Below are 15,519 nucleotides of genomic sequence, written 5' to 3' on the forward strand. Positions count from 1 at the left end.
GCAACTTACATGTGATTACGCTCATTGAATCTGGAGCGCAAGCTTCTTTAATTTCTGATAGATTTGTAGACTCACTTAAAAATCAGAGCAATATTTAATTATTACCTGCAGCTCGGATTAAAGTAAGAGGGATAGTTCCGGATAAAGTAGTTAAATGTAAGTCACAGGCATTTTTGGAATTCGAAATAAATAGCCAGTCATTCGAACACATATTTCTGGTAGTTTCACGCCTTAACTTCAACCTGATACTTGGATCAAATTTTATTATCAAATACAAGGGAATCATTGATTATGATGCCAACCTCGTGAAATTAAAGAATAATTCCGTAGAACTGCAGTTGGTAGGGCCAAGCGACCTGCAAATTCAAGAAAATGGAGCCCGTTTCGAAGAAGCCGGTGGTGACAATAGAGAGCCCGCTCCGAGCGAGGAAGCGCCAGCCGTAGCAGAAAGTAGAAGGGGTGACCAGAGTGAGGACAGCATAGAGTCCCTATTCAATGAGAACTCCATAATAGGTCAGGATTATGAAATGTCAATAGCCAGTGTGGTTGACGACCCGGAAATCGGATTGAAATTGCAGGAGGCTAAGAATGAAGTTTTACAAAAATTTGCATATGTGTTCGATGATAAGCCTGGAGAGATAGCTGGTTATGACTATCATCTCAATGTAAATGATTTATCCCCTTACCAGAAAAAGCCATATCCCATTCCAGAGAAACATAGGGAAGAAGTTCGTGATCTAATCCATAAAATGACAGACGATGGGATAATTTCGCCTAGCGTAACTATTTGAATCCATTGACAACAGTGCAACGAATTTTTTTTCCTCAGACCAGGAGGAAGATGTACCAGGAAGGCATAGGCCCTGATACATATAAATTAAAAATTTTATTTCCAGCATACAATTCAATTCCGATACGTGAACAGCTGTGTGAAAGAATGTTCTAGTACCTACCACATTTCACGAGCAGGTCAAGCAAGGTCAAGTGACGTCACCGCCGCTTGCAGCTTACTTCCCCTACAAACGTTTCTAGACTGTTTTCATTAACTTTTTAACGCATGGACCGATTAAAACGGGACCAACGCTAAATTGTAGCTACCAGTATGTAAGTAAAACCCTGCAAATTTGAAGTCAATCCGTCCAGTAGTTTTCGAAATATAACAATTTAAAGTTTGGGAAGAATGATCAAACACTTCGTCACCTGATTCCTAGCGCCGCCAACCTGGCGTATATATATGGGCCACTGGGCCAAGGCCAAGGAGAGACCAGTCTGACCCGTGGAGTGAGTACAGTCCGTCAGTGCAGTCTCGTCAGTGCAGAAAGTATGCTCCGTCGCGATTCGCGAGGACATAGTTATGGCCATGATCGAACGCCGTTGAACTAGTACAGAACGTCGTACCGTACATGAAGTTTCCAACGCGCCGCGAGGACGGTAAAATTCTAGACGTTTCCGTTATATAACACTTGTGAAATTATTAACTGAATAAAACTATAACTTGGAGTGAGAATTCAAGTATCTGATATTTTAAGGACTAGTACACTCTGCTAATTTCGTGTAATTGTGAACTATGACGATATCCTAAATTATCGTGTGTGGCAAACGGAAATCGTAATTTACGACGACTGTATTCATTCTAGGACGCATTCTTTTTACGATAGTATATCAGTGAACTGTGTGTAACTTTATTTCCTCAGTATTCGTTCCATAACAGGACAAGACTTTGCTATTTTTCCCAGTGCACATACTCGATCTTTCGATCAACACTGTAAGAAACTCAGTGAACGTTAAGGACTCTTTATAGTAATATTAAATAATTCAGACCAGCGTGGTATAAATACGACCATAAAATCACCTTAATCTATCAATAATAGTTGTCCAGAGACTATGATAAAGACTGTTGCAAATTACATTTTCAAGTGTTTATGAACTGTGCTTACTACTTCACAATCATATTTTCAGACGTAATCAGTGACGATTATGAACTGTGCTCTCTGCAGCAAGGACTGTGAATATTAATTAATATCGTAAAATTAGAGTAAGAACCAAACTGAGCATTACGACAGTGTGGGGTAATAATATCCGTGATTACAGAATTTAATAGTGCCAATTGAACTTTCCGTGTGCCAATGTCACCTCCAAGAGCAACGGAAATCTTGGCGAAATACTACAAGATCCTGCTACATCGAACATCATTTCTTCATCTATGGTACCCATCGAGGGACGTCGACGAGGGAGATTGACGTGGTATCTTCAATGAACATCGCCGGTGACGAGTTCGAGTCTTCGTCCGCACTCCGCGGAATGTTCCAGACACCATGTCTCCAACTCCAACACTCGTAAGCAGATATTCCTATTCTGAGTGAGTAATCACAAACTGACTGACTTTTTACAAAACACTTAATCCAGTACAGTGATATTACCAGTGCTGCTTGTGGATAGTAATCCATAATTTTCTCGTAATTTCAAAGTAGTTCATATTTTGTGATAAGTTCATTTTCAAAGTTATTAATTCAAATTCACGTTACCTAGATAAACTTTAGGGTTTTTACGTGCTTTTTTTCAATTCAAACAAGTTGAGATACATTCAACAAGCGTTTAAATATTTTATTCAACTTTTCCATGACAAGTGTGTGTTCATTTTTGTGATTTAAGACTTAGAAATACTGTAGGTGCAAATTGATATTTTGTGTTTTCATGAGATTTAGAAAGACTGTAGGATATTAATCTCCGGTGGAAGAGTGATATTTTTTCTTGGCATTTTTAAACTGACTTCAAGAAGATCACGATATAAATCTTTGATTTTGACAAATATTGATGATAGACTTGAGTTCTCCATTAAGATTGCAGGGTGATATATCTTTGGATATTATTAATAAGATGTATAGAAAAAGTATAACCATATATTATTCGCCCTGCGATACTATCCTTGTCTATATCGGCTCCAGAAACACCGAACACTACCTGGGATCCTTCCCATGCTCAAAACCCACTATCATTTCCTGGTACAATATGTTGTTATAGACTACTTGAGTTATAAGCACGAACAAGTGTCTATGTTACATTTTTGTGGCACTTGAATATTCACGGAACAAACATCTATGATGTGTCATTGATCTGTATTTGCAGGTAGATTAATCATATCTCGAAAGATGGCTATAGCATTCCGGAACATGTGAAGAGAAATGCACTTGAAAGCTAATAGGACAAAAGTCTGATACATCGTTTCCCGCGCGACCGCTCGACAATGTCACGAATTGAATGCAATATAATGGACATATTCTAGCTCGGATATTGTTCAGTCTTATATTACTGAGTTTATTTAGTTTCTCATCGACGCCATAGTCATGCAATCAGACGATAGTAGTGTACCGTTGTCCCTAAGCAGTGTACACAAGTTGAGGAAAAACTGATGCAGGAAAGGGAAAAGTGACCCGTCAGTTGAAAGATGTGAAACGTAAACAATTAAGGGACAGTGGGAAGGCTTACATCAGTAAAAGAGGTAATCATGTAGAAAAGAAAAGAAAAGAAACCAACAGGTAATTTCGATTGTAAATGCAGGAGGTCTGGGTGTAAAGAATTGAGTTGTGAATGAAAACTTTCCTATTTCCGTGAATTTTATAAATTATCTTATGATGAACAGACCCTTTCTTTAATGAATGAAATCAAAAACAAAGTTACAGAACATATAAACAGGTTCCCTAGGCAACCAAGCCATTAATTTGACACATAACTGAGAAAGAGTACCTGCCACCTGATTTAACCTTAGCTAAAATATACAGAGCCTTTAAATGAAAGCACCCTGAGGCTGAAGTAAGCCTTATGTACTATCAATCAACCTTTTATAAAATGAATCTGAAAATAGGCTCTCTACGCAGTGACAAGTGTAAATAGAGTGAATTAATGTTTAACAAACTTCAAGCTGCTCAAACAGAAGAAGAGCGGAAGAAAATACAGACTAATAGTATGCTGCACCATTATAAAGCCAATCAAGCGTATAAAGCCATGCACAACGATGGTGAAATTGCCGAAAAAATGAAATGTAACTGCTTTGTGTCGATCTGCAACAAGTTCTGTTCTGCCATACACTCAGGCATGCATCCATGTACTACCAATGCCAGTTTTATTTCTACAATTTTTCTATTTATGACATGGGACGAAATAAAGTCACTTTCTATATCTGGAATGAAACAATGGGGAAGGGAGGATCGACATAAATAGCATCGTGTTTATTAAAACACATCACTGAAAACTTTCAAGCAAGCAGTTTGCAGAGCAGAAAACTTACTGTGTGGTCTGATCGATGAGTAGGACAAAGTAATAACAGGCTACATCTTGTACTATTCAGGAAATGTGTCACCTCAGGATTTTTTTATGAAGTTCATAAAATATTCTCTGTTCGGGACACAGCTTCCTACCATGCGACACAGATTTCGCATTAATTGAAAAACAGAAAAAGGTTTGTACAGCCCACGTTCCTTCTGAATGGAAGTATGTGATAGGAGAATCTTTTATTTCAAGAAACTATGAAATAGTAGATGTACAGAAATGACTTCAAAAGTTTCGAACCATTTACCAGGGGTATCATGAATAATAAAGAACTAAAAATCACGGAGGCTATGCCGATAAAATTTACTATTGATGAGCCTAGTGTTGTATACGTTGAAAAATTGAACAATGCATAATAGCATTCCAATATTATTCCGTTGTGACACAAAGAAATGTCATCATCGTTGAGACATTTTCAATTTTTGACCTTATTCTTTTGTATCCAGATGATCTGCGATTACGAAGGAAAAAGGAAGGATCTTCAGGATATGGTGAAATAGTTGAAGGAGTATCATAATTTCTATGTAAACCTAACAACAGAATCACATCAGAAAATAAACTACAAGTGAGTTGAACCATATAACTTACAGTGTTGCTATTATTGATTATTTTCTGTGTATAGCAGTTTGAATATATTTGTTATATATTTTCAAATTTTGCCGTTAATGTGTAACCAGATAATGTAATAATAATTATCAATATGTACAAATTAATGTGTTGAAGTACCAGAAGGAAGAGAACAGTAGTTACTTTCTAAAATAATCTTAACCACTGTGAATAAAGGAGTTCAATTACGATTATATACAATGGAACAGTATTTGTATGCACCAAATCAACATAATTAGGCTAAAACTTTAAAATAACGCTATTCTCCTCTGTATACACCCATTATGTGTGAATGAGTGAGCGCGTGCACTTCTATCATCTTGGTTTACGGAAAAAATCTATGTTAAATTCTGATACATGTCCCACGGTCAGCAAACATCGTTATTGCAGTTTTCCTAAATATGTGGGGAATGTAACCTACACGTTTTTTTGCGCATACGACTCATTTGTTACCTCATCATAATCGCGTCCGGCTTCAACTATCATAGGAAAACTATCAGCAAGGTAACACTAACCGAATCAAATATTCCATGGTGATCAGGCGGAAAAATATGACAGCATTAAAATATAATCTCATTGGAAGAAGGAAACTCAGAAACTCACTAATATTATAGGACTGAAATATTTAAACTTAATTTGAGCTCTTCCCGAAGGGAATGCTCTCAGGAAAACTAAGGTATTCTAAACCCATAGCACTACAATAAGAAAGTTTTCTATTAAAAGCTACATTCCTCATCTTGCAAGTAATATGAAACAAAACTGTTTTATTGCACAGCTAAGCAGAGCAATTCTGAAGAAAATGTGGTAGAAATCTAACAAAATATTGTATCGAAGGGAATTAAAAATAATTGCTGACAACGAAATTATTTGAAATTATAAAATGAATGTAACCCAGCTTGGGATATAACATGTAATGAAACTGGTAGAAAGGTAATAAAATAGTCAGCAGCCATTGCACCACATATCCTGAATTATTTGTTTCAAAGCAAGTTCAAACTTGCAAATAACTTTAAGCTCCTTGAGGAGAGTTAAAATTCACTTGCTGATATTCTGAGTTACCATCAGTTGCAGTGAGCAAATGGTTTAGATTTTACATTTTAATTAAGTTTTACAATTTTATATTTGAAAGGTTCACCCATGGTAACTGGTAGCATACATGAATTCTGTATGACAAGAGATAAGTAAATAATAATATCACTGTCTACAATATCCATTGCTCATTTACCTCAAGTTGCCATTGCATTTGTCTTGCTTTTCTGCACATGGCCTGCTTATGCCCCCGTGCCAACCCTCATGATATAATCCATCAGAATTACAAACAATAGCTTTAATAGATTTCAGGCAACACCACAATTTGCACACCATAGCATAACAGTCTTTTGGAGTGTCATCGAGCTGGAAGTGTGGAACTCTTGGCTGCTGAGCGGCAACAACATTATTCTGTTCACATACAAGAATGCAAAGCTCTACTTCCATTGTTGTTTTCACACAAATACACTTTTAAAGATATTTCTACAAACACGAGGCACTGTATACATGGGAAATGTACGTCCGACACGTGAGTTAGTGGACTGGTAACACCAATGTTTGTACCACTGAGAAAATTTACTATTGCACACACCACTTTGGATGTGCCGTAGCGCAAAGTGAGTTAACCCTTGAACAACAGGGTGAAAATCGTAACATCAACGGTTGAGCTAGGTTTAGTACACTCAATATAAAGGAATTATGTAAACCATTTTAGTGATTAATATTGCACTAAACGTTTTTACAATAATATGGGACAATATCAACAAGCTGAAAATATTTTTAGAATAGACGACTCCATAAAATTCCTTAAATATCCATTGAAGAATAAGAATAATAACAATTAGAGAATTTCCAACTCGGACATATTCCCTAGTTTCTTCTATTTTTATTAACAAAATAACCAGGAGAACTACATTCAAGTGAATCCTTTGTAATCATGGTAACAGTTCAATTACCTGTAATTGCATCTCCAATGCCTTCTTTTTTAACTTCAATAAATTACCTGTGGATTCACGAGCACCGGTTATCACTACATCAAGGTCAGAGTTTGAATCGTCAAATTCATTACTGAAGAACAGTAATGCTAATGTTTATCGAAGATATGAACGTGGTGACAATTTGAAACTTAAAACATAGGAAATAACTTGGTCAACGTGTTCGACAGAATTAGGCACGTCAACGGTCGGCACAGGCCACAGCGACCCAACTGACAAAGCAACACATGTTTATCATCACTGCAGGACAGGTGTTCCTCAAGGTTCCAATACTTGTTATCGCATTAATCACATCAAAAAGAACGTTATCCAGAATGTGTGGGCTTGTGTTTTTAAAAGTGGGATTTCTGCAATAACCTTTTATTGCACCAAGTACAAGAATGGGGACGCTATTGAGTATGTGTAAGCATGTGCTTCTTAAGGCTCGACATGTCGTAATACTTGTTATCACATTGAGTGCAAAAATATGGACGCACGCCAGTGTGTCTCAGAATGTGTTCCTTAAGATGCGAAATATGCTTGAACCGCTTCGTGCACCGAGAACATGAATGTGGACGCTCACCAGTATGAGTTAGAATGTGGTACTTAAGCGCCTGCTTTTGCGCATATTTGCCCCCGCAATGATCGCAAACATACAGACGTTCATCAAAATGTGTGAGGATGTGTCGTTTAAGAAGCGATAACTGTGCGAACCTTTTATTACATCTACAACAATAATGCGGACGCTCAGTAGTATGTGTCAAAAGGTGTTCTTTAAGATACCGCATTTCCTTAAACCTCTTAGAACACTGAGGACATGAGTGTGGACGATCAGGGGCATGAGTGCGCAAATGCTGCTGAACAGCTGACTTATGAGAATACCTTTTCCCGCATTGATCACATACATATTGACGTATTCCAGAATGTGTTAACATGTGTTTCTGAAGGTGCGACATCCGAGAGAACGTTTTCTTACACTGAGCACATGAATGTGGGCGCTCGCGAGTATGTGTAAGCATGTGGTGCTTAACGGAAGTCTTCTGAGAGAACTGCCTGCCGCAATGATCACAAGAGTATGGACGTTCGCCAGTGTGACTCCGCATATGTGCTTGAAGGTGAGACAGCTTCGTGAATACCTTGCAGCACTGAGGACAACAACGAGGACGCTTTTCAATAGGCAAAATAATCTGTTGCTGAACGGCCGACTTCTCAAAAAACTTACGGTTGCTTTGATCACAAGAACGCACATGATCTTCAATTCTTTGTTCAAGTTGCACTTTATTCGAAGACGTATGGTCATATTCCATACAGGGGTTCGGACGCTTTGCACTATGGGCGTGCAGGTGCTTAAGAAAAGCACATTTCTGGGAAAACTTACTACCACATATATAACAAGAGAGTGCCCATTGTCTAGTGGGATGGATTTGCCTTTCCTCAGGGTGGCCTCCGGTCAATAATGCGACATTCTCAAGTCTAGAAAACACAAAAGTTATTAAATTTTCCAAGTAAGGTAACTGAATCAAATACAGTAAACAGAAGCAAACACTATGTTTGTACAAAACAATTTTTTTCATATTGCAAGCTAATACAGAGCACTCCAAATCTCAATAATTTCAGATAAAGACTCTGGCAAGTAATCCCAAATAATTTTCACTCTTCAAGGCGGCTGTATAAGTTTGCACGTAACCATAACACATACAAACAATTGAAGAGAGGGCAACACAGTAGCAATGATTGTGAGAATGCTTTCTTGAAGTTTATTTGTAATTGAAAATCATCACAATTAGGATGCAAAGAATACTTAATATTTTAATAGCTTCATCCTTAAGGGTGTTACATGTTGACAAGATTTCTCTATCATCTACAAGGACATTGGCAAGGGCTTCTGGTCGACTTGACATCCAGATTCTGAGAACACATGTGTACCACAAAGCATGCTAGATAGTTCTGATAGAATCTCCTTAGCTTCTTCAACTGAGCTAGTACCCTTCAACAGATCACCAACGTAAAAAGAAGGGGATACAAAGGGTGCAATTCTCTGTGTTCGTCAGCAAAATGAGCTAGAAATCTCATCGCAAGAATGGGGGCAGAAATTGTAACAGTAGGAAGGTGGTAGTCCTTGATCCCTTCATCAGGGGATTCATGCCACACAATTTTCTGAAGACTCCTGTGGTCGAGATGTATTAACACACTTCTGTACATCTTAGCAATATAAGCTAAAAGAGCAAAATATAAGTTCTGGACCTTAAAACAATAGACAGGAAGTCAGGCTGAATTTCAGGGTCGAACATTTAGAAAGAATTCAATGCTATCCCATTTCACAATTCACACTGCTGTCAAAACCAACTCCTTGCTTGGTTGTCATGCTAGAATAATTCAGTACACAATGATGGGGTATGTAAAGGCTTCATGAGTTGAAGTCACGAGGGATGCAATTTCCGTGTGTCAAAATTTATTGCAATCACTCATGGAATTTACGTACTGCTCTTTCAAGTCTGGAAATCTAGCAAACTTATTTTCAATGTGTTTGAACATTTTAGCAACATTATGCTTAGACTCAGCTACAGATGAGACTTCAGGATGAATAGGAAATTTGCCAACAAACCTACCAGAATCATCAGCTTAATCATTATGTCAAAATGTCATTCACGAGCCCTTTCTTCAGGAGGAAGAAATGGTTGATGAGGGTCATCAACCTTCCAATACTTTTGCAATTTTGTTACAAGAGAATCAAGTTTTACAAGACTGGCATCCCGAATGTTGGCGTTAATCTTAATGCAGAACACAAGGGTTGTGCCTGACAATACCCAACCAAATTAGGTCATTTAACAAGGTGGGATCACCATTCTTATGCAAGATATTAGAAGACACAATTTAACAGTAGACATCAACACCAAGCAAGACATCAATAGAAGAAGGCTGACTAAATACACTAACAAATAAAATGATGTCATGGGCAATATACCAGTTGGAACAATCAATTTGCTGTGCAAGAATTTGGCTCGTGGTCGTATTCACAACTGCACAGTTCAACTTCAATGTATAATCTGACACATTAGAGAACAAAACAATGTTGCATATGGATCTTCCAGGCAATAAATCATCATTGACTAAACCAACCACAGGTAGCCAACAAGTCTTAGTACAAATACCAAGCTTCATGACAAGATTATAAGACACTAAGGATAAATGATTCCCCATGTCCTAATAATGCTTTAACTAGTATAATCTATCCTGAACTGTTTTTCACTGCTATACATGATGTGCTCAGTAAAATGTATGAGTGGGTGAAATAATTGCACAACTCAAACATTTAGATCATTATTGAAAATTGTTTCTTTACAAACCAAAAAGTTGTGCGGTCAATTTTATTGGGGTCACTTGTGTTGCTTACATTGTTTAGACACACGAGAAGCAGAAAACATGGATAACACCGGTTATTTTACCTCGCAAAGATCTGGCCATAATCAATGTTTGCTAGTTTGAACTTTCTACAATCAGAATTGCTATGATTATCAAGATTGCAGAACCTACAATTCACTGAAGTACTCTTCTTGGTGATGTGAAGTAAAATCTAAAATGAAGGATGATGACAAAATGACCGTGAATCCAAAATAATCAGTGAATCCAATTCACAATGCCTTATTTCCAGAGATGATAAATGTTGTCCAAAGGTTTCCAAAATCTGCATCACTGCCACTTGTAATAGTAATAGTCACTAGTAATGCTGAACCATGGCCTTCCTCATATAGTGGTTTTATTCACAGGTAGCTTACTCATAGCTTTCCTTGCATGGTGGTACTAATCACAGGTAATGAACACACACGGCATGTCACACATAATGGCACCACTCACAGGTAACAAGACCAATTGTGTTCATCACATAAGGGAACTACTCACAAGCAGTTCCTCACATAGTGGGACTAAACAAGGTCACCGACTACATGAATGATGGTGATGGTGACACATCTCATTTTAAAGATGCCTACCAGCTAGATAATAGGTCTTTTCGGTATGAGGTATAACAAAATGAAACTATAATCGAAACTTCAGAATATATTCACTGACAAAAATATAAAATGAATGATGATGAAAAATGGCCATGAATCCTAAACAATCAGTGCATCCAATTTACAATGCCTTAATGACTTCACTATGCCCGGGAAGATTATAAAGTTTTTTTTACAATTTGTTTTACGTTGCACCGACACAGACAGATGTTATGGCGACGATGGGATAAGAAAAGGCTAGGAGTTGGAAGGAAGCGGCCGTAGCCTGAATTAAGGTGTAGCCCCTGGTGTGAAAGTGCGAAACCACGTAAAACCATCTTCTGGGCTACCAACAGTGGGGTGCGAACTCACTATCTAACACATGCAAGCTCAGAGCTGCGCGCCCCTAACCGCAGGGCCAACTCCCCCCGGTAAGATTAAAAAGATCTTTAGAATAAAGCATAGAACTTAGCATGGGATCTCAGCGCTCGATGCTGCATCAGCCTGTTTGCATCCCGGAGTCGGCGTGTTTTCATTCCCCGCAGGGCGAGTTAGCTAGATGGTTTTTGGGTCCTATATCCACAAACTACAACTCAAGGGATGGTATGTTCGAACCCCCAGCTCTGAAGACAGTTTTACATTGGTTTCATATTTTCACATCAAGCTGGTGAACGTAACGTCACTGTATCGTGAAACTCCTCCTCAAGGACTTAGTAATGTTTGACCTCCTTATGGCCTCTTCCTTGCCAGTACTCATTTCTGTTACAAAGCTGAGCAATCCTCAGATATATCTATCCGACCTCTTAAGAGCCAATCGAACTTACACATTTTTCGAAAAGACATAACAGAATTGCTGTTAAAATTCATACTTCACTCCAGATTGAAATAAATGATTTCCTTGACATCACCATGAGAGTTAAACCCTGAATATCTGGGTTTAGAGATAGAGATTTGAACCCCCAAAACTACAAATTACTTTGCAGATAAATATGCCATTACTTGTAGTCGCTTAGCAATTTGGTTTACATTCAATCTTTTGACAGAGAATCGGTTCATCATGGGATTTGACTATTGCGTAGTATGACAATGCAATGATGAGCGGCAACCCAACTTCAACAGAAAACCAATAAAGAGCACCATCAGTTAGAAATCAACCACCTGCGGGAAAATCTTCTTTGGTGTCCGGAAATTCCGCACCACCACCGCAACCTCGAGGAAAACAAATTTCGTTAGAGGAGTACGGAGGGAAACAGGATAGGAGCCTCGAAGACAGTGATTCTCCAAGATGAAATCATTGCAAGTAGCTTGCTATTTGTCCAGAGGAATACATCCCACTTCAATTAACTGTTAGTACATACACACCACTGTCAGTCAGTCATGCAGCATATCATCTCTGAACATCAGAGAGAGTGATATTGTAGCAAGTTCCATTTACCAGCTGTGAACTGCCAATCGAGATTTTTGCCATTAAGTATCTGGAACTAAGCAGAAGCAGCAAAAACACTGCACTGCCACACAAAAAATACAAGAACACAAGGCCACAGCAACACACACAGTTCTTCCCACCCAATTCTACATAATGAAGTTGGGAATACTGAACCCGGATGTCAACCACCCAATCGCAATCTACAATATCAAGACCAAGCTTCTGCCCAACGCCGCATGAGATTACCACCTAGAAATTCAGTGGAGCAAAGATGGCCACACCATCAAATATTCTAGAACTTTATACAGTCCAAGTCTAAAAAAGAGGACTGGCACATTTTGGACGAATGCTGCAGCACAGAACCTGGCTCAAGAATGTGTCGCAACCATCCACCTGCACCTCCAGTCTCCGCCAAGTCAGTGGTGGCATATGGGGTCGTTAACAGCTAGATGAAGGACGTTATCACTACCCGTCTTCAGCAACAGAGACGCCAAATACTCCAGGCCATTCCAATCCGGGATTCCTATGGACACACCTTGCTGATGTGTATCCTGACCCGGAGCATTCAGTGCTCGCTGCTGCCATCTGGTCTTCATACTATGAACTCCTTTCTTAGAAAAAAGTGCTAGTCAATCTAATACGTCGAAGGTTTCGGGCGACGCAGGATGGGAAATGTCTGGGATTAGGAAAGAAGAAGCCACGGCCTTAATTAAGGTACAGTCCCAGCATTTCCTGGTGTGAAAATGGGGAAACCACGGAAAACCATCTTAACGGCTGCCGACGGTGGGATTGGAACCCACCATCCCCCGAATGCAAGCACATAACTACGCGATACTAACCACACGTCCAACTCGCTCAGTCGTTTTTGAAAATATGTAATTTTCTCTCAGAAGAGAATTTTTTAAATCGATATATTTTGTATAGGCTACGCGAGATTTACAGTAGCCCACTGGTTTTCTGATTCATCATACTGTTGGTTAAGTTACTGCGTCAGTCGGCTCACTTACTGTCCACATATGATTGAAGTCTTGTGCAACAATGTGACATACGAACTGAGAGAATACCGAGCCGTTCTTCCCAATATAAAACAGGTACTTCTGAGTGGTCATGAGCATGATTCATAGTCATAGGGCAGGCTAGAGTTGAGTTAATTAATTGTGAAATGTCTAAGATTCATTAAACTAATAAATAGTATAACCTAATAGCCTACCTACTTACCAGCTACTTTAGAATTATGGTTTGACTACCGTTTTAACAATGCAAATAAATCCATCTATATTTTAATCCTCCCTGTAAGAAGAGGATAGTGAATGCAAGTGGGTATTATTTTCAAATGAGTTGAGCTCGAGAGTCATTATAGCATACGATTATTTCAGTGTACCGTAGCTCTGTATGTATTGCATCAGAGGAAGTTCGGCTCCCCGCCAGTGTCCAGTGTGCCGATAAAGAGTCGTGTGTATCTTGTCTCACTGAGCGGTGCTTGCGCCCACGAATCTTTGGGTGTGCCATGATTCACTGCATGTCTCGCTGCAGCGGAAGCTCGGCTCTCCGCCATTGTCCAGTGTGCCGATAAGGAACCGTGAGTATCTTGTGTCTCACTGAGCCGTGCTTGCACCCACGATTATTTCGGTGTGCCACGATTCACTGCCTCCCTGCAGCGTAAGCTCGGCTCCCCGGCAACGTCCAGTGTCCCGTTAGTGAGCCGTGAGCTCGCCGTTCCTGTGAATCGATTCACTCCGACACTTGAATGAATAGATACAGTGCTTCGAATCATGCATTCAGTAGCCAACACTAGAGGTTAGCGCACTTCAAGTGCTTGCAAGAAAATTTTCTTTTTTGCTAGCGGCTTTACGTCGCACCGACACAGATAGGTCTTATGGCGACGATGGGAGAGGAAAAGGCCTAGGAGTTGGAAGGAAGCGGCCGTGGCCTTAATTAAGGTACAGTCCCAGAATTTGCCTGGTGTGAAAATGGGAAACCACGGAAAACCATCTTCAGGGCTGCCGATAGTGGGATTCGAACCTACTATCTCCCGGATGCAAGCTCACAGCCGCGCGCCTCTATGCGCACGGCCAACTCGCCCGGTGCTTGCAAGAAAAAGTGATAACTCAAATGCAACACTTTTGGCGAAGCTCATCCATATTTCTCAGTTAAATGCAAGGATAAACTTCAAACTTCTCCCACTCAACCAGAAAAAGTGTTACCGGGCTGAGTGGCTCAGACGATCTGACCCCAACTTGGCAGGTTCGATCCTGGCTCAGTCCGGTGGTATTTGAAGGTGCTCAGATACGTCAGCCTCGTGTCGGTAGATATACTGGTACGTAAAAGGACTCCTGCGGGACTAAATTTCACCACCTCGGCGTCTCCGAAAACGGTAAAAGCAGTTAGTGGGAAGTAGTGCAAATATTATTATTATTATTATTATTATTATTATTATTATTATTATTATTATTATTATTATTATTATTATTATTCATTCAATTCATTCAACTTCGCTAATCGGCCAACTAGGGACCACGATAAGCCTCACTTTACATTCTGGCATTTGTTCATCTTTCGCTTGATCCACATCGTCTTCATTAGCTCACTGTGTTTAGCACGACGTTCTTCTGTCCATTTAGCACCAGTTGCCCGTTTTTCATCCCGGAAAGTCCCAAAAGTCTTGATGGCTGCTCTGAAAAGATTTCGGTCTTGTGCATCTTCTGCTTGTAGGCCCAGTTCATTAAGATCTTTCTTGACATTAACGTACCATGGCATTGCCGTTTTTGGTTTTGCGTCAAATCTTCCCCCTCCTTCCAATGAGAACATTCCGAAAATCATCACTGTGCTGCTCTAGAATATTCTCGCATACCAACGTACTGATCCTGGAATCGAACACATAAACTCCACAAATGTAACAAAACTTTTGAGGACTTTTGTTTACACTGACTTCTGTGCACCCCTGAAACACTAGCCATGATGGTGTTAAAATACTAGAACTTCACTTATTAGTGATCAATTTGAAATTAAATTACATTAAATCTCGTGCACATGATAGGCCTACAATTAAATGAATATGAACTTTAAAAGACGCACTAAACACGTACCGCTACTTCTTGGAGCCCGTCTCAAGCAACTCTGTTATCTTGGAAAGGAAACTGCTTTATCAGTCCATCATAAACATTGCATA

At 39.3% G+C, this 15,519-nt stretch overlaps 1 protein-coding gene across 1 annotated transcript in view; it reads right to left on the reverse strand.

Annotated features, from left to right (window-relative positions):
* Positions 1 to 311: 311 nt before the first annotated feature.
* Positions 312 to 15,519, reverse strand: part of LOC137502865 (zinc finger protein 782-like) — a 59,050-nt gene continuing 43,842 nt past the window's right edge. The window contains exons 4-6 of the mRNA XM_068230022.1: positions 7,719 to 8,408; positions 2,211 to 2,355; positions 312 to 488 (exon numbers count right to left, since the gene is read on the reverse strand). Coding sequence (XP_068086123.1) covers positions 312 to 488; positions 2,211 to 2,355; positions 7,719 to 8,408 — 1,012 coding nt within the window. The remainder of the gene's footprint in view (positions 489 to 2,210; positions 2,356 to 7,718; positions 8,409 to 15,519) is intronic.

Source organism: Anabrus simplex, chromosome 13 (genome assembly GCF_040414725.1).
Source record: "Anabrus simplex isolate iqAnaSimp1 chromosome 13, ASM4041472v1, whole genome shotgun sequence".
Classification (NCBI taxonomy): Eukaryota; Metazoa; Arthropoda; class Insecta; order Orthoptera; family Tettigoniidae; genus Anabrus; species Anabrus simplex.